The sequence below is a fragment of the Brachypodium distachyon genome, chromosome 4, assembly GCF_000005505.3.
Source record: "Brachypodium distachyon strain Bd21 chromosome 4, Brachypodium_distachyon_v3.0, whole genome shotgun sequence".
Taxonomy (NCBI): Eukaryota; Viridiplantae; Streptophyta; class Magnoliopsida; order Poales; family Poaceae; genus Brachypodium; species Brachypodium distachyon.
The window spans coordinates 3,425,991-3,444,631 of record NC_016134.3 but is presented as its reverse complement, the minus strand read 5'-3'; the positions used below and the strand labels follow the sequence as shown (position 1 = coordinate 3,444,631).

Below are 18,641 nucleotides of genomic sequence, written 5' to 3'. Positions count from 1 at the left end.
GTTAAAAGAAACACAGCAGCGCTGCCCCCTCGCATAGGCTCAAACAGTGTCTGAGAGAACGAGGCCCAGCGGCCCGATTCTTGAACTCCGAACGCATAACCGAAAACCGTTTGATTTTAACCTGAAATTAATACTAATAAATAACTCCACTGGTTTTTGAGCTGACATAGCACATTTAAAGCGGTTTAGCGCGTGATTAAGGCAAAGTTGACTTTTTTTACCGCTGACTTGGCCTAGTTGATCTTCATCAGCACATACATACAAGTTTCGGAGCTATCTTGGTCGCCGTCGGCGATGACAGCCTCTATCTCCTGGGTGCGGAACTGAGCGACATCAACAACGACGACGCATATCTGGGCGACTTGGCGCTTGCAGCTCTCGCAGGCTGACGGATGGGATCTGGCGCACGTGGCCGCACACACGGCGGCAGGGTCGCAGCACACACGCGCGTGACAGGCGGCACTGCTGTAGGGGACCTGCGCGCGGCGGAGAAGAGGAGCTCGTTGACGGCTTCCTACGACGACGCTCCTCTGCGAATCACGGCCGGGAAAGCCTTCTCTGGTCGGCGGAGACGACGAGGACGGACCGGGGCTTGTGCCGTGACCGGGAGTTGGAAGGTTGAGGAGATCAAGGGGGGCGACTACAACGCGGCAGCCACGTCAGCGGTCAAAAATTGTCAACTTTGTATAATCACACGCAAAACCATTCTAAATATGTCACGTCAGCCCGAAAACCGCTATCTGGGGTGATTTATCCGGTATTAAAGATTTTAGAATGAAAAATAAACGGTTTTCTAATGAGTAGGTTATGTGTCCGTGAGATATATTTTGGGATGAAACATGGACTTCTTGCGAATGAAAAAGACCGTCGGCCTCCAACGCAGCCCCTCGCACGTACGGCCTTGTTCGAGACCCAGCGACCGGATTCCCTCAAAATAAATAAAAAGACTGTCTCCCCTCGTTCCCATCTCTCTCTCCCCACGTACATAGGACAGGAGTCTCCTGTGGGGTCAACAAACGCTGCCGCTTCTAGTTTCACTCACGGGCCTTGTTGTCCTCATCGATCATTGCGAGCGTGAACCCTAGCGCGCACTGCGGCGGCGCCAACGAATCCGACGATGAAGGGGAGAGCAGGGAGCAAGAGGGCGAAGGGGAGAGGCAACAGAGGTTCGCGTGGCGGTGGGAGAGGGACGCAGCCGGGTCGTGGCGCTGGGAGTGGGGGGAGAGGGACGCCGGGTGAGGGTGAGGACACCGGCACGCCGCCGCAAGCTGCCAATGTCGGCGGGGACACAGCGCTGGAGCCGGCGGTTCCCGCGACGACTTCAAGTTCCGCGGTTTCTGAGGTCATGTTTGGTTCGTTTGCTTGTACTATCACTGCTCTGAACACATCGCCAAGACAGGGGTCGCCGGGGTTCATCTTATCAACAGCAGCGCCAGCAAACACCCCCACCCCCGCCACTGGGCATGTGCAAAGCCCGGCATCCCCACCGCAGCCCTCAACAGCAGCGCCAGCAAACACCACCCCCATCCCCGCCGCTGGACATGTGCAAAGCCCGGCATCCCCACCGCAGCCCTCAACGGCAGCGCCAGCAAACACCACCCCCATCCCCGCGGCTGGACATGTGCAAAGCCCGGCATCCTCACCGCAGCCCTCGCCACCACCGCTCTTCTTAACGCCTCCATCTTCCAGCCCGCCGTCGTATTTGAGTACAGCGCAAACGAGTCAACATCTCCCAACTGCTAACGGCTTCCTGAGCTACATGGAGAGGTGAGTTCCTCTATTCTTATATTTAATTCAAATTTTGGTCATCAGTTACCATTTCCAATCCCAATTGACTTTCTTATTTCAGATACTGCTGCGATGTGCCTTCACAGTTATGGAAATACGGATCATTTCGTCTGGTGATAAAATTTGTCGACCTCAAAAGAAACGACAAGAGCCTGGCGTACACCATCTGCAACTGCAACAGTCAGCAACGTCACAGGTAACTCTTTTGCAACAAAACCCCTTTGCAAAACATGTAAATAGGTAAATTTGTATGAAATAGAGTACAATATGGTTATAGGCCTTTGCATTATAATGATTGGAAAGAATCGGATGACCCTTAGTTTCTGTTGAAACTGAGGATTCAATCCTCACAGAACAAACTGAAGAGATATCATGTAATTTAAAGACATAAAAGTCAATGCAGCATGTTGGCTCTTTACTTAAAGAGATAAAAGTCAATGCAGTATGTTGGCTCTTTACTTAATATGAGCTTAGCTGTGGTTTCTTTCTTATGTAGCCGAATGCTCTTCTTTGCAATGTAATTTTACCTAATTTGACATTAGCTCTAATTACTTTGTTCCTTGACAGTTTGGGTCTTTATTTGAAGTCAGCCGTGAGAAGATTCTTCCTACAACCGTTCAGTGATCTTAATTTGAGAGAAAAAAGATACACCGAACAACAGCTGAGGGAGAAATTAGCCCAAGATACGGTTTTCGCAGTGGAAGGGATGCCCCAAAGCATATGCCCATTGGATGCATTTTTGCAGAGTAAGGTCAGTAAAATGATAGATGTAAACTTGGTAGGCAAATACCAAGGTACAATTGTGAAGCCCTATACGTGGAAGGTTGCCAACCTGGAGGAAAAAGGACGACACACATACAGTTTTATCATCAAGTATCTCACGGACAGCCATAAGAATGGTCATTGCTGGAACGGAGAGTGGTCAATTAAGGACTGGGAAGTCATCAACTCCATGAAGGTAAACAAGCATTGGGAAATTACCCCATTAACTGAGTTTAGGTTATGCAAACCTCCCTCAGCATATGACATGTCATCTGGGCTGAATGATTTGCTGGCAGTCGTACATAAGCTCATTCCAGTGTGTCATTTCTCGGCGCCAAAACAATTTCTTCACAACCCCCCATCTCCGGGGTCTGCAAAGTTAAACAAGATCTATAAACCAGTATTCTGCCAGAACTTCGTGGACGAAATAGAAAACATGTCTCTGGAGGTTAATTCCATAGCTCAAGTTAACTCAATCCCAGCAGCTGGCCAAGTCCCTCCAACCAAAGAGGAATACGATGAATGGGTTGTTACTGTTCTTCACCACCCTTTCCTCATGCACTATCTCGCCAGTTCAAATCTGGAGGTTGAGTGGTATTACGAGATTAAGAACCAGAAACTTCATAGAGAGCATTCTTGGAGAAAAGTTCTTTACGATACCTTCCATCCGGTGCTGCATTCTCAGGCCATGGGGCCCCCACCCCCATGGACAGATGTTTTTATGGCACCAGATTGGAATAACCAAACACATGAAGCGTTGGATAAAGTTTTTTGGTTTGGCCGTATCCGTTTGGATGTGGACCCCTCGGACCCCAAAAAGCCGCAACCCTTTTTGAACAATGTTAGAGATGCAAATAAGTACCACCGGATGGTGATCCATCATGGCATGGACCATACAGAAGTAAGTTCATCAGATGATTATATTCAGCAGCATCAATTTATGCATAAAAATATATTTATATGCTTGTACAGTGGCGGAGCTGCTATATCGAACCAATGACCTAGTTCTCTAACTTCGCCACTATGCTTATATACCTTGTAGTTGAACCAAAAACAGAGTTTGAAGCAATTCAAGTTAGAATTGGCAATGTTAGCGGCGGTGCAAGACGAAAATCGGTTGCCTCGAATGATAAAGTTGATGTTTAAGCATAAGAAGATCAATGTTGACGAGTAAGACAATTGCTCAGAATTTTATTATTTACTCTAGAATATCTATATTTATGTTTGTTTACCTAAACTTAGTTTCAATTGCAGGTTTCAAAGAGAATGGAAGATCTACGTCGCCACTCGTACTGTGATTTTTAACTAACATTTTAATATTATGATGACTTCCAGTCCTTCTTAGTAAAGGTTCCAACGCAAACAGGTACTCTTTTATCTTTAATTTGTGACTTTAGAGCGTGTAATTTTGCTCGCTCGATTCCTTGTCTTATAGGATTTAAATTATGATGCCGCATTATCCAATGCAAAGAAGTACTGTTTTATCTTTATCCTAAAAATGTACCCCCTCCGTTCCATAATTCTTGTCTCGAATTTGTCCAAAAATGGATGTATCTATTCCTAAAAAGCGTCTAGATACATGTAAGATTTCGACAAGAATTATGGGACGGAGGGAGTACTTTGTAAAGGTTGGTGCACCAAAATATCATAAGCTTGGGAGAGGCAGCCAGATTAACAAAGTGCAACTCGGGTTATGTGTTTGATATTATACCTCAATTGTTTTTTATCCAGGGCTTGTGCTTTGCTTATGAATCATGCTCAAGTTTCCCCTCCTTCTTTGTGCTGCAATATTATCTAAGACAATAATTATATAGCTCTTCAGGACAATTAATTACTAACATCATTCATGCAGTTACTGCTGTTGATAACTAGATCGAACAATTAAGTTTGTAATATCATTGTGTATATGAAGAAGTATATATTATTTCAGACCTGCAGTAAGCATGTTGCGTTTGAACACAAAGTTATATATGTTTTGTCAGTGGCCCTTCCAGTTTGATGCTTTTCAGTAAAGAAAACAGCGTTATCGTCTTATACTGCAACTTAGTCATAGTAGGTCTGTGCTGTTTCACTAAAGCTTGCTGTATTTTTGTTAATTTCATCAATGATATAAAGTTGTTAAGTCCTACTACAAGGAGCATCAGGACTATACTGTTAATATTTTCAAAAGATGACGATGGCAGAGGCTTGGGGTCATTCTTACTTTTGATGCATGGCAACAATTCTGTGCTGCTGCAGACACGGGTTGTTCTCACTTTGATTTACTTGCGCTAGATTCTAGTCATTCATTTGACACAGACACATGGTAGTTGGTAAAGTTTAAGAGTTTACCATCTTTCCACCATGTTTTTAACATGTGGCCTATATGTAAAATGGCAACGTATCATAATAATTTATGCCACGACTAGCTAATCATAGTGTGGCAAAATTATTTATGTCTGAAGTTGAATTCATTAATAAATCTTAAAAATGTGTTATCTATCATCCTTTGGATAATATAGTAATTCATCCTTTGGCCTATATGTTCATCGTTTCTTTCTGTCAATTTTCTATCTTCCACTAGCTTAGCTTATTAGTTAACAAACAATCTTCTCTGCTATCACAGGTTGGTCATGATTGTAGACAGGATGTCATCGCTCTCCCAGTTTTTTCTCTACAGAGGGACATAGTTGAAGCTATCGGATTAAACTCTCTATCTATTTCCTGATTGCGTCTTGCCCACTGGACGAGAGCGAGGCATAATTGAGGTGCGCATGTATTTGCAATCATTTTATTACATTCTTATAGCTATGTACGTGGACTATGGAATCACCTATTAATGATCCTGTAATCATGCGCTCAACTCCGCTTTGCCCTACTGATATTCTCTGCCCCCGACAATTAGAAAACCTGAAGTCCTAGGTGCTTGATGTCAAATGTCCTAGTAAATTAGCATGTTAAAAGCGAGTAGTATGTCATGCCCGTTCATTGCTGTAAGAAATTTTGAGATTATGTTTAAAAACTAGTGAAGGCCTTGCGCATTGTTACGGTACCACAAAAATTATACCATGTATGAACTTGAGTATTAGAAAATGCCTTCTGATGGAGTGATACCCAAGCGCGACGCGTGGACACCTTGCGCTTGCATGCGTCTCCAGAAATTGTTTAAATCTGTTTAGAAAAATAAAAGGAGAATAGGAAGGAGCATATCACCAATAACAACTGAGAATTCCTATAGGAAGGAGTAAACAATTTGGGTCCAAAAGCATGTCATTTTGGACATCGAATGGTCTTCCGGTTTTAATTTGATCATTATATTTTGTAAAAACATGACTACGGTACTTTAAAATCTCAGCAGTGCTATTATAGCATTGGATGCTAACTCTTCTGGTCAACCAATCAATCACTATACGTCTATCCTATTGTTTTTAGAAACACAGGGAGACTCTCCCCAGCCCCATCTATTAATAGACGAAGCCCTCGCCTCCAGGTTTATAGAAGTCTGTAACAGTTCGAATAAACGAAACTACAGGAGCTAAAAAAAGACAACCAAACGGAAGTCTTTTCCAGGCCAGGTAAACAGCTGCCGGATCTTACAGATTAAAACAACTACAACTACATCAGGATCAGGACAACTCCCGGGATCTTCATCACCAGCTCACAGGCAAATTTGCCAAACATCACAGCAAGTAGATTGGGTGTTCTGTCTCCAAGAGCACCGCATCACCATCTGGCCCAGGCGCCGCCATGTTAACCCTCGTGGTCTCAGTAGAGAGCACCAATCAAAGCCAGTCCCCCTCTATTGCAGCAGCAAAGGCCGCCGTATGAGCTCCAGGATCTTTGCAAGCTCCAGGGCCAGTTGCTCCCATGCAGGTTCAGCGAGTAGGGTCATCCAGCCTTTGATATTTCTGAGCACATGCCCCCATACATGTTTAATGTTAATCCACAAAACATTGTTAAAGACAATGTCATTGCAGCATTTCCACAGTCCCCACAGGACTGCAGCTGGCACCAAATTAAACACAGCCATCGTCTTATGTCTAATCCAGTGTCTAGCTAAAGATTCAAAGTCATGTATAGATATTTGAAACAGCAAAGCCACATCAAACCACATGTGCTTAGCTACCACACAATCAAAAAACAGACGTCTCACTGATTCCTGCTCAGAGCAGAAGGCACATTCTAAGGGTTTCTTCATTTTTCCCTTTTCCATATTATCCCTAGTCATTAATTTGTTTTGGCCAGCAGCCAAAGAAAAATATGAATTCTGGGAGGAACCACTATCTTTCACATTACTGGCAAGAAAACAGGAAGAACTCCCCTATTGTTAACTATCTTGTACAAAGAGCTTGAGGAGTACACTCCATTGCTCTCATATTTCCAGATCAGAGTCCTGCTCATCACTAAAAGTGATGCTAGCAGCTATCACTTCTAACTCACTCCACTGCTGCAACATAAGCTCGGTGAAGGTTCTTCTAAAGGTGCATCTAAGTTGGGTCCCATCCCAAGCCTCTCTAATAGTCACATTTTGTTCATTCAAAATAGAGTAGAGGTCCCAAAGGAGCAGTACCAAACCATGTGGCCTCCCAGAAACGAATCCTATTGCCCTTACCAACATTCCATCTAAAACCATACTTAATAACAACTTTCCAGAAATAAGAAGTGTTACCCTCCTTACAACAGAAAACATTAGGATCATGTATTTTATACTTGGCATCAACTACTTGTTTCCACAAGCGGTCCTCGTGCTGCAAAATCCTCTTCATCCAGGAACCTATCAAACAGATATTTAGGTCCTGTACATTTGGCACTCCTAAACCTCCAAACTCCTTCCTTAGGCACAGGGACTGCCAATTGGCTAAATGGACCTTGTGGTGCCCATCACAATCATTGAACATGCAGTTTACCATTTGGGAGTTAATAATCTCCAAAGCCCACTTAGAGAATTTCAAAAGGAAAGCAAATATACAGAAGCTAAGCATGCTTTGATCAAAGCAAGTCTACCCCCACTTGACAACAATTTCCCCCTCCAGCCAGCAATCCTATTCATCAATTTGTCTACCACAGGTTGCAAGTCAGCTCTTTTTAAGCTCTCAAAGTGCAAGGGAATCCCCAAATACTTACATGGGGTTTAGCATCGATTGGAGTAGAAAACTGCAAGTTGGGCAGCATTTTGATCCTAGTGTCGGCTTATAAGCGTCGCACTGTACATGCTCTTAGTGTGAAGCTCAACTTCCAATGGACATTGAAAATGAACGCGTTCATTCGAACAATATGAACGAGTACTCCATGTGTTCTCGAGATCCATCTATTGAGAGAAGAAGATCGGGGGAGGTCGTTGTTTCCAGGGGCGTTTTAGAAAAATGAAGGCTGATCGCGGGGTGGTGTTTGCAAAGATGTATCCAACCAGAGGTGGGAGCTTCACCTGCAAAAAAAAAAGGTGGGAGCTCCGTGCGTGAGTCATTGCCAGAGGATGCACATCGGATGGCTCAAATATGTTTGATTGCACCATTGCATAATTTAGTTGATTGCAGAGCAAACGGAAAGTTGAGGCGCCAGATTGGGACATTCTGAAAGTTGAGTCTGTTTGGCATTTCGGCCAAAGATGAACTTTTTCTAGAATGAAAACAATTACAAACTTGATAAATAAAATATAGGACGAGCTTGTGAAGGTCCATGGATATCATTTGCATCAGCATTTTGTAGCTGGCTATACGTCTACAAAAAAGGGAAATTCGTTAATCTATGATCAAACAGGGGTGATTAGTAAAAGGAAGAATAATCATTTTCTCCCAATATCCATTTTGTGCACAAAAATTACATGAAATAGTTTGTGCACGGCTAAAAATAAAATTTAGTCGGCCAAAATTTTCATGGTATCATCAAACCTAGGCAAGAATCCTAAAAGATGTGGAGAAACTAAACTGTAAGAATGAGCAGAAATCAAACCTGGGCAAGAGTCCTCAACATTCCTTTGTTTTGTTGCTCGTTCCTTCCAACAGAACCACACCAAAACCGTTCCACCGTATTGAAGTGATGTTCACAGTTTTGGTTGTGGTAATGCTAGAACTTCTCGCTGGCCGTAAACCATATGACAGGTGAGTGATTCGATGTAATTCGCAGTGCTTAGTCAGGACCTTCTCTGTAACTGTTTTAGATCACACATCTTCACAAAAATGTGAATGTACTTCCTCATGTGCCTACATTTTTGTTGAAATATGCAGTTCTCGCCCGCGTGTTGAGCAACATTTTGTGAGATGGGCCGATTGTCAGCTTCATGACTTTGATTCTCTGTCAAAGATGGTTGATCCTTCTATTCGCGGAGAGTTTTCTGAAAAGAAAGTGTTGTCAGTGCACTCAGTACCGCCCTAGGAGGCGCGCCCCAGCAACTAGTTATCAGAATAGCACAACAGTAACAATCATGCGGGTAGTATGTTTATTTTCTATCGAATATCTTGATTGCAGCAGAAAACTCTGCACAAACAAAGGATTAAATTTCAGGCTTAATGAGTTGGTCATAATTTTAGGGAATGAACAAGGTTGAATAAAACCTAATCCACCAGGTTTGAGCAATGACAAAGCACGAACAACTGACAAGCAGATGACACGCAGAGTTCAAAACAGGTGCTAGTGATGAGACCCCATAGCTAACATTAATCTTAAGCGACACCCAAGTGAATCCGTTAGCATCTTGCTAAACAAAAGACACAGGATAATCTAAGTGTGCACAAATGTCAAGCAGCCAAAAGGCATCAGATAGTCCAATCATATGTCCGTGGCTTCTTGCTCGCCTCCTCCACGTCCTCCACTTCTCCCTCCGAAACGGGAACTGCACTGCCTCGGCTTTGGAGTATCTCGTTCCACGACTTGCCTGACTTCTCCAGTACCAACTCCTCTAAGTTAAGAAGCCACGGCTTGCATGCCAATTCCAGTGCTAGCTCCTCATTGTCTTCCTCCTCTTCTTCTTCCTCCTCCTCATCATCATCTAACTCCATATCTGAATGGGACTCAATGGCGACTCCGGGCAGGTCCACGCACGAGTGTCGTTGCAGCATCATCTTTTGTCGCTTGTGGTTTTGCTTTGTTGTATCTACAGTACAAAAAACATGTCTTTAGTTTAGCAAAAGAAAATGATTCCTAAACAACTAGTCCGTAGCAGGCAGCCCCAAATAACCCTTACTTTGCCTATCCCTATGGAACCTAGAAGACCAAAATCCCAAGGGGAGAAATTTGCAAGGACCTAGGTTATTGTTTAGACTACCAGATCCCAAGGGGAGAAATTTCAGGGAGCTTAGGCGACCAAAATCCATCTCCAATCAGTTTAAGACATCCCCAGCCAATCAGGTGAAACCTTGTACTTCATGGCATCAAAAAAGAAAATTCAGGGAGCTTAGGTGACCAAAATCCATCTCTAATCAGTTTAAGACATCCCAACCAATTAGGTGAAATGTTGTACGGCATGGCACAATTTTTTTGAATAAAAATGATTACTGATTTACTTCTGTGCTGATCTGATGCATGGCTGTGAAGAAATGTTGGGAGGGGAAAAGGGGAACATCAGTTTATTATAAATTGGTCGTTATTCAGTTTCAGATTCTTTACCTCTGTTACCGGATTTACATAATACTTTGGAGAAAATCTGGATTTTTAGGATAGGATGCCATCATAGGATGAACTAGATCAAAGGTAGGGCCAAGTATATATCAGGAAGGAGATTTAAAAGTGAAATACAAAGATGGGGGCTAACAATATAATAGTAGCATAGATGTAACACTTTTGAGTATATATATGTAGGTGCCACTATTAAGTGTAAACCATCCCAAGAATATAGGCCCCGAATAGCAGTTTGGGTTTTGTCCATTTCATCAGTCATTACACAACTATCGAAACAGTGCTACGTACATATAGGAAATTTAAAAAAAATTAGAAGCTTAGTAAGGAGATGGTAATCTTGATCAGACTAGAGGGACTAAATGATTTTGTTTATACGTAGGACCATATTTATTGTCTGTTGAACTTTTTTTGTTCCGTAGCAACGCACGGGCTTCTAACTAGTAACCCTTACTTTACCTATCCCTATGGAGAAGAAAGAAAAGGTATAATAACAATGTAGAGACTATAAGTGAACTCTAGCTCAATCAGGACCTTCCCCGGTGGGTCCTCGTTTAAAATCTGAAATTAAACCCCAAGAATAAACAATACCAGTTCCTAACGACAGCTGGTTAGGCAACAGGGACTTTGAATTACCTGGATCAAGTTGGAGATATTTGGTGATCCTAGTTGGAATCAAGAAGCCCCCGAATAAGTAGACTTTTCGGTTGTTCTCGAACTCGTCCAGCTCCTGCACCATCTTCTTTTTCATGTCAATGGCAAGCACCCATGACTTGGTGTGCCTCTTCTCGCGGAAAAGGGTGGTGAGGATGTAAACAATGCCATCCTCATGAAGGCTCAGGACGGGCAGGCCTATCTTGCAGATTGTTTCGGCATCACGAAGTTTAAGCTTATCACGCATGGATTTGTTGATCTCAGAGGAGCCTAACTTGCATCCCCGCTGCCATTGGATAGATGAAAACGGCAAAGATGAGTCGATCTTGAATTTCCATGTGCTGGCCATCCAAACATATTCATCTGTAGGTGTGTCTGGCGCAAGGTCACGTATCTGCAACTCGATGTAGACGATGAAGCCGTCGACGAGGTCAATCTCCCGGACATAATATGAACGTCCACTGAAAGTTTTGATTTTCGGCGGCATGTCGAGGCAGCGAAGCACCGGAGGCCGGGGGCTGCTGTCTGTTATTGTGAGCACGTCGCAAAAGATGATACCCCTGCCGCCCTTGTTCAGAGCGACCCAGGCCACTGTGCCTTGCTCTCCTCCGATGGTAATGGCCTTGCAGGAGGAACCGGAAGGGTAAGGTCCGTGCTCCCACTCGGTTTCCATTGGCTCGGGAGGGCTCCAAGTTTCAGTCTTGGAGTGGTACCGGCAGAGCTGGTAGGGTGCCCTGGTGTTGGAATCGTCGTTGCGGAGTGCCGCGATGATGTAGTTGCAGTCGCCGCAGTCATGATCCTCCTCCTCCTTGCTGTCTCGTCGGTTGGGGCGCAGGGCGCAGGCACTGAGGCCGCCGGGGCGACGCCGGGTGCTGGCTTGACGAGGGCAGTGGCGCACGATGGCAACCGTATTTTCGTTGAAGAAAAAGTAGGGTGCGGGGTTCGGGATGCGCTTGAGCGACGGCGGCCGGCGTCCCTCGGAGGAGCTGCTGCCGGCGTGGTAGACGAAGTACTCCACCTCCACGAACGACTTGCGACGGTTGACGACGACGCGGATGACGGCGAGGGCCCCCTCCGTGGCCAAGATCTGGGGCTCGGCGCGGAGCTTAGTGCGACCCAAGCCGGTGGCATGGATGCACAAGTAGGATGCGCGTGGCGGGTGGGCGGCGCAGAAGGTGGCCTGGATCCGTCCGCTGTCGAGGTCGAGGGCGGCGGTTGTGGCGTTTTGGCGGCGGACGAGGTAGGCGTGCTTTTCTAGCAGCGAAAAGCATGGCCTTGCGTCGCCGGAGTCGTAATGCGGCGGAAGGAATCGGAACTTGAGATCCTTCATCTCAAGTTCCTCTACAGCCTAGACTCGATTTGATTTTTGTGGAATCGGAACTGGAATCGAGATCGGATTTGCGCCGGCAGTCCGGCCGGGTTCCCCCCTATGGAGAGCGAAAGTGAGGATTGGGGACTGAGGAGAGAAAATGGGCCACAGGCGGGGGGTGGCTAGGAAAATTGGTCGGGCCCCTGCTCTGGGCTCGGTGGCCCTCAGGGCAGTTTGCCAAGAGCCCAAGACCCATCTACCGTATGTGCCCAAGACCCATCCATCGTATGTGTCGCGGTACCCGATGGCCTGTGCAGGGGCTGACCTGAGGAAGTGTTCATCGAGGAGCAGAGCCGACCAGCGAGTCACTGACCGGTGGGGCTGGGTCCGCATGTCAGTATACAGTTTAGTTTGTAGTCTAGTCGTATTCACTAGGTCGTAAACCGAGTTTGATTTTTCATCTCGGGTGATGTTAGTGTTAGATACGGATTCATATCATGTTGCACGTTGGATTTGTTCAGTTTTGATCAAAGCAAGTCTACCCCCACTTGACAACAATTTCCCCCTTCAGCCAGCAATCATATTCATCAATTTGTCTACCACAGATTGCAAGTCAGCTCTTTTTAAGCTCTCAAAGTGCAAGGGAATCCCCAAATACTTACCGGGGAAATGCCCCTCTGCACATTAGAAAATGTCAATAAAAGGTCTAATCTCTACATCTTCCATGCCAACTGCAATGAGCTCACTCTTGTGATAGTTTATTCTCGTCCCCGATGACTGCTCAAAACAGGTGAGGATCCACTTAAGGTTGGTGGCTTTCCTAGTGCCATCTGCCACAAAAAGCAGAAGACCGTGCTCCGGAGTGTGCACCGAGAGTTTTGTTTTAAGAACACTTGGCCTTACCCTTTCGTTTTGAGCCATGTCTAGGTAGAATCGGCAAGATTGAACCGAGGACCGCCCGGGCACCGTCGGGGGGACAACCAGACCAACCAGTAGGCTTTCTTTCCGAAGTTTCCCCCCAGGGCCCTTAAATCATTGAATTCATAGGCATAGGGCGTCCCATGCAGTGGTTCATTCAATGAGAAAGAAAGACATGGGGGGCGGGATTCGTCGTGTCGGGCGAATTCATTCTGGGAAAAAAAGTATCATCTGCATATTGCAGGCTGACAATCCCTCCCTCAACTAGCTCTGGGCACAGACTATACTATTATTATGTGTTATTAGTATATAGTGTTGAAGTTGGGCTACGACAACTGCATTTACCACAGCGTGTTAGTACTGACATGTTAATCAGCATTTAGCAGTGCTTGTTTCTTATGGAAAGTTGGAAACTATGGTAATGAATCCTTTTCCATTATGTAAAAATAAAATAAAGTCAACAAGGTTCGTGGCATTTATTTTGGGCATTCCATATTCCTCAAGATATATAGCTTATACGAAACATTCCTTTTCTACAGATAGAGCTAATCGGTGTCTTGTTGGCTTCCTTTATGTTTCATTCATCCCAGGTGGTCACAATCACAAGTACTCGATCTGAGTAGGAATCAGATAGAATGGTGGTTTGTTAGAGACATTTCAGCAAGGTTATGGCCCTGTCGGTTCACTTGTTGAGAAATGTTTTTGATTAGTAGTGGACCTAGTGGTGGGGATGCTCAACTTCCAATGGACATTGAAAATGAACGCGTTCATTCGAACAATATGAACGAGTACTCCATGTGTTCTCGTTCTGATATGGGGATTATTTCCGGGAAACTTGTGGCTGGCCGGCCGGCAGCAATAGCAGCGAGGATCGCCAAAACTGAGATCCATCTATTGAGAGAAGAAGATCGGGGGAGGTCATTGTTTCCAGGGGCGTTTTTGAAAAATGAAGGCTGATCGCGGGGTGGTGTTTGCAAAGATGTATCCAACCAGAGGTGGGAGCTTCACCTGCAAAAAAAAAAGGTGGGAGCTCCGTGCGTGAGTCATTGCCAGAGGATGCACATCGGATGGCTCAAATATGTTCGATTGCACCATTGCATAATTTAGTTGATTGCAGAGCAAACGGAAAGTTGAGGGGCCAGATTGGGACATTCTGAAAGTTGAGTCTGTTTGGCATTTCGGCCAAAGATGAACTTTTTCCAAAATGAAAACAATTACAAACTTGAAAAATAAAATATAGGACGAGCTTGTGAAGGTCCATGGATATCATTTGCATCAGCATTTTGTAGCTGGCTATACTTCTACAAAAAAGGGAAATTCGTTAAGCTATGATCAAACAGGGGTGATTAGTAAAAAGAAGAATAATCATTTTCTCCGAATATCCATTTTGTGCACAAAAATTACATGAAATAGTTTGTGCACGGCTAAAAATAAAATTTAGTCGGCCAAAATTTCCATGGTATCATCAAACCTAGGCAAGAATCCTAAAAGATGTGGAGAAACTAAACTGTAAGAATGAGCAGAAATCAAACCTGGGCAAGAGTCCTCAACATTCCTTTGTTTTGTTGGTCGTTCCTTCCAACAGAGGCACACCAAAACCGTTCCACCGTATCGAAGTGATGTTCACCGTTTTGGTTGTGGTAATGCTAGAACTTCTCGCTGGCCGTAAACCATATGACAGGTGAGTGATTCGATGTAATTCGCAGTGCTTAATCAGGACCTTCTCTGTAACTGTTTTAGATCACACATCTTCACAAAAATGTGAATGTACTTCCTCATGTGCCTACATTTTTGTTGAAATATGCAGTTCTCGCCCGCGTGTTGAGCAACATTTTGTTAGATGGGCCGATTGTCAGCTTCATGACTTTGATTCTCTGTCAAAGATGGTTGATCCTTCTATTCGCGGAGAGTTTTCTGAAAAGTGTTGTCAGTGCACTCAGTACCGCCCTAGGAGGCGCGCCCCAGCCACTAGTTATCAGAATAGCACAACAGTAACAATCATGCGGGTAGTATGTTTATTTTCTATCGAATATCTTGATTGCAGCAGAAAATTCTGCACAAACAAAGGATTAAATTTCAGGCTTAATGAGTTGGTCATAATTTCAGGAAATGAACAAGGCTGAATAAAACCTAATCCACCAGGTTTGAGCAATGACAAAGCACGAACAACTGACAAGCAGATGACACGCAGAGTTCAAAACAGGTGCTAGTGATGAGACCCCATAGCTAACATTAATCTTAAGCGACACCCAAGTGAATCCGTTAGCATACTCTTACTAAACAAAAGACACAGGATAATCTAAGTGTGCACAAATGTCAAGCAGCCAAAAGGCATCAGACAATCCAATCATATGTCCGTGGCTTCTTGCTCGCCTCCTCCACGTCCTCCACTTCTCCCTCCGAAACGGGAACTGCACTGCCTCGGCTTTGGAGTATCTCGTTCCACGACTTGCCTGACTTCTCCAGTACCAACTCCTCTAAGTTAAGAAGCCACGGCTTGCATGCCAATTCAAGTGCTAGCTCCTCTGGGGTTTGTGCTTCTGGCTCTGGCAGGGATGGCTCATTGTCTTCCTCCTCTTCTTCTTCCTCCTCCTCATCATCATCTAACTCCATATCTGAATGGGACTCAATGGAGACTCCGGGCAGGTCCACGCACGAGTGTCGTTGCAGCATCATCTTTTGTCGCTTGTGGTTTTGCTTTGTTGTATCTACAGTACAAAAAACATGTCTTTAGTTTAGCAAAAGAAAATGATTCCTAAACAACTAGTCCGTAGCAGGCAGCCCCAAATAACCCTTACTCTGCCTATCCCTATGGAACCTAGAAGACCAAAATCCCAAGGGGAGAAATTTGCAAGGACCTAGGTTATTGTTTAGACTACCAGATCCCAAGGGGAGAAATTTCAGGGAGCTTAGGCGACCAAAATCCATCTCCAATCAGTTTAAGACATCCCCAGCCAATCAGGTGAAACCTTGTACTTCATGGCATCAAAAAGGAAAATTCAGGGAGCTTAGGTGACCAAAATCCATCTCTAATCAGTTTAAGACATCCCAACCAATTAGGTGAAATGTTGTACGGCATGGCACAAATTTTTTGAATAAAAATGATTACTGATTTACTTCTGTGCTGATCTGATGCATGGTTGTGAAGAAATGTTGGGAGGGGAAAAGGGGAACATCAGTTTATTATAAATTGGTCCTTGTTCAGTTTCAGATTCTTTACCTCTGTTACCTGATTTACATAATACTTTGGAGAAAATCTGGATTTTTAGGATAGGATGCCATCATATGATTAACTAGATCAAAGGTAGGGCCAAGTATATATCAGGAAGGAGATTTAAAAGTTTAATACAAAGATGGGGGCTAACAATATAATAGTAGCATAGATGTAACACTTTTGAGTATATATATGTAGGTGCCACTATTAAGTGTAAACCATCCCAAGAATATAGGCCCCGAATAGCAGTTTGGGTTTTGTCCATTTCATCAGTCATTACACAACTATCGAAACAGTGCTACGTACATATAGGAAATTTAAAAAAAATTAGAAGCTTAGTAAGGAGATGGTAATCTTGATCAGACTAGAGGGACTAAATGATTTTGTTTATACGTAGGACCATATTTATTGTCTGTTGAACTTTTTTTTGTTCCGTAGCAACGCACGGGCTTCTAACTAGTAACCCTTACTTTACCTATCCCTATGGAGAAGAAAGAAAAGGTATAATAACAATGTAGAGACTATAAGTGAACTCTAGCTCAATCAGGACCTTCCCCGGTGGGTCCTCGTTTAAAATCTGAAATTAAACCCCAAGAATAAACAATACCAGTTCCTAACGACAGCTGGTTAGGCAACAGGGACTTTGAATTACCTGGATCAAGTTGGAGATATTTGGTGATCCTAGTTGGAATCAAGAAGCCCCCGAATAAGTAGACTTTTCGGTTGTTCTCGAACTCGTCCAGCTCCTGCACCATCTTCTTTTTCATGTCAATGGCAAGCACCCATGACTTGGTGTGCCTCTTCTCGCGGAAAAGGGTGGTGAGGATGTAAACAATGCCATCCTCATGAAGGCTCAGGACGGGCAGGCCTATCTTGCAGATTGTTTCGGCATCACGAAGTTTAAGCTTATCACGCATGGATTTGTTGACCTCAGAGGAGCCTAACTTGCATCCCCGCTGCCATTGGATAGATGAAAACGGCAAAGATGAGTCGATCTTGAATTTGCATGTGCTGGCCATCCAAACATATTCATCTGTAGGTGTGTCTGGCGCAAGGTCACGTATCTGCAACTCGATGTAGACGATGAAGCCGTCGACGAGGTCAATCTCCCGGACATAATATGAACGTCCACTGAAAGTCTTGATTTTCGGCGGCATGTCGAGGCAGCGAAGCACCGGAGGCCGGGGGCTGCTGTCTGTTATTGTGAGCACGTCGCAAAAGATGATACCCCTGACGCCCTTGTTGAGATCGACCCAGGCCACTGTGCCTTGCTCTCCTCCGATGGTAATGGCCTTGCAGGCGGAACCGGAAGGGTAAGGTCCGTGCTCCCACTCGGTTTCCATTGGCTCGGGAGGGCTCCAAGTTTCAGTCTTGGAGTGGTACCGGCAGAGCTGGTAGGGTGCCCTGGTGTTGGACCCGTCGTTGCGGAGTGCCGCGATGATGTAGTTGCAGTCGCCGCAGTCATGATCCTCCTCCTCCTTGCTGTCTCGTCGGTTGGGGCGCAGGGCGCAGGCACTGAGGCCGCCGGGGCGACGCCGGGTGCTGGCTTGACGAGGGCAGTGGCGCACGATGGCAACCGTATTTTCGTTGAAGAAAAAGTAGGGTGCGGGGTTCGGGATGCGCTTGAGCGACGGCGGCCGGCGTCCCTCGGAGGAGCTGCTGCCGGCGTGGTAGACGAAGTACTCCACCTCCACGAACGACTTGCGACGGTTGACGACGACGCGGATGACGGCGAGGGGCCCCTCCGTGGCCAAGATCTGGGGCTCGGCGCGGAGCTTAGTGCGACCCAAGCCGGTGGCATGGATGCACAAGTAGGATGCGCGTGGCGGGTGGGCGGCGCAGAAGGTGGCCTGGATCCGTCCGCTGTCGAGGTCGCAGGCGGCGGTTGTGGCGTTTTGGCGGCGGACGAGGTAGGCGTGCTTTTCTAGCAGCGAAAAGCATGGCCTTGCGTCGCCGGAGTCGTAATGCGGCGGAAGGAATCGGAACTTGAGATCCTTCATCTCAAGTTCCTCTACAGCCTAGACTCGATTTGATTTTTGTGGGGGGGTTTGGAAGGAATCGGAACTGGAATCGAGATCGGATTTGCGCCGGCAGTCCGGCCGGGTTCCCCCCTATGGAGAGCGAAAGTGAGGATTGGGGACTGAGGAGAGAAAATGGGCCACAGGCGGGGGGTGGCTAGGAAAATTGGTCGGGCCCCTGCTCTGGCCTCGGTGGCCCTCAGGGCAGTTTGCCAAGAGCCCAAGACCCATCTACGGTATGTGCCCAAGACCCATCCATTGTATGTGTCGTGGTACCCGATGGCCTGTGCAGGGGCTGACCTGAGGAAGCGTTCATCGAGGAGCAGAGCCGACCAGGAGTCAATGACCGGTGGGACTGGGTCCGCATGTCAGTATACAGTTTAGTGTG

At 45.6% G+C, this 18,641-nt stretch overlaps 2 protein-coding genes and 1 long non-coding RNA gene across 8 annotated transcripts; 1 reads left to right on the top strand and 2 right to left on the bottom strand.

Moving 5' to 3' along the window:
• The first annotated feature begins 968 nt into the window (after positions 1 to 968).
• On the top strand, positions 969 to 13,830 carry LOC100828945. Of its 3 annotated transcripts, none has more exons than XM_014902779.2 (7): positions 969 to 1,767; positions 1,850 to 1,984; positions 2,356 to 3,451; positions 3,593 to 3,720; positions 3,805 to 3,916; positions 5,156 to 5,297; positions 13,612 to 13,830. In XM_014902779.2, exons 1-5 carry the CDS (start codon positions 1,118 to 1,120, stop codon positions 3,857 to 3,859), a joined length of 2,064 nt encoding a protein of 687 aa, XP_014758265.1. In that variant the 5' UTR covers positions 969 to 1,117; the 3' UTR covers positions 3,860 to 3,916; positions 5,156 to 5,297; positions 13,612 to 13,830. The 3 variants fall into 3 exon arrangements, with proteins under 3 accessions (XP_014758265.1, XP_024318874.1, XP_014758266.1); XM_024463106.1 differs by having other exon boundaries at positions 13,561 to 13,830; XM_014902780.2 differs by lacking the exon at positions 13,612 to 13,830 and adding an exon at positions 8,754 to 9,297.
• On the bottom strand, positions 9,070 to 18,396 carry LOC100843826. 4 transcript variants are annotated; one of them, XM_014902782.2, is made up of 3 exons: positions 16,888 to 18,396; positions 15,491 to 15,729; positions 9,070 to 9,416 (listed from the first exon to the last, which is right to left on the bottom strand). In XM_014902782.2, the coding sequence occupies exons 1-3, from the start codon at positions 18,233 to 18,235 to the stop codon at positions 9,282 to 9,284; spliced, it is 1,722 nt and encodes a 573-aa protein (XP_014758268.2). In that variant the 5' UTR covers positions 18,236 to 18,396; the 3' UTR covers positions 9,070 to 9,281. The 4 variants fall into 4 exon arrangements, with proteins under 4 accessions (XP_014758268.2, XP_014758269.1, XP_014758271.1 ...); XM_014902783.2 differs by having other exon boundaries at positions 9,070 to 9,470; positions 15,545 to 15,729; XM_014902785.2 differs by lacking the exon at positions 15,491 to 15,729 and adding an exon at positions 10,777 to 12,124 and having other exon boundaries at positions 9,070 to 9,619; positions 18,236 to 18,393.
• On the bottom strand, positions 14,090 to 14,781 carry LOC112272413. Its single transcript, XR_002966178.1, has 2 exons — positions 14,554 to 14,781; positions 14,090 to 14,322 (listed from the first exon to the last, which is right to left on the bottom strand). It is a non-coding gene; the product is annotated as an uncharacterized LOC112272413 (long non-coding RNA).
• Positions 18,397 to 18,641: the final 245 nt, after the last annotated feature.

Bases quoted from the DNA above. Each gene is read 5' to 3' on its own strand.
- LOC100828945 (XM_014902779.2), top strand. From the start codon at position 1,118: ATGAAGGGGAGAGCAGGGAGCAAGAGGGCGAAGGGGAGAGGCAACAGA. The intron at 1,768-1,849 runs GTGAGTTCCTCT...TTCTTATTTCAG, and splicing joins TTCCTGAGCTACATGGAGAG to ATACTGCTGCGATGTGCCTT. The intron at 3,452-3,592 runs GTAAGTTCATCA...TATACCTTGTAG, and splicing joins ATGGCATGGACCATACAGAA to TTGAACCAAAAACAGAGTTT.
- LOC100843826 (XM_014902782.2), bottom strand. From the start codon at position 18,235: ATGAAGGATCTCAAGTTCCGATTCCTTCCGCCGCATTACGACTCCGGC. The intron at 15,730-16,887 runs GTAATTCAAAGT...TTTGTACTGTAG, and splicing joins ATATCTCCAACTTGATCCAG to ATACAACAAAGCAAAACCAC. The intron at 9,417-15,490 runs GTACTGGAGAAG...TTAGAGGAGTTG, and splicing joins TTCTTAACTTAGAGGAGTTG to GTACTGGAGAAGTCAGGCAA.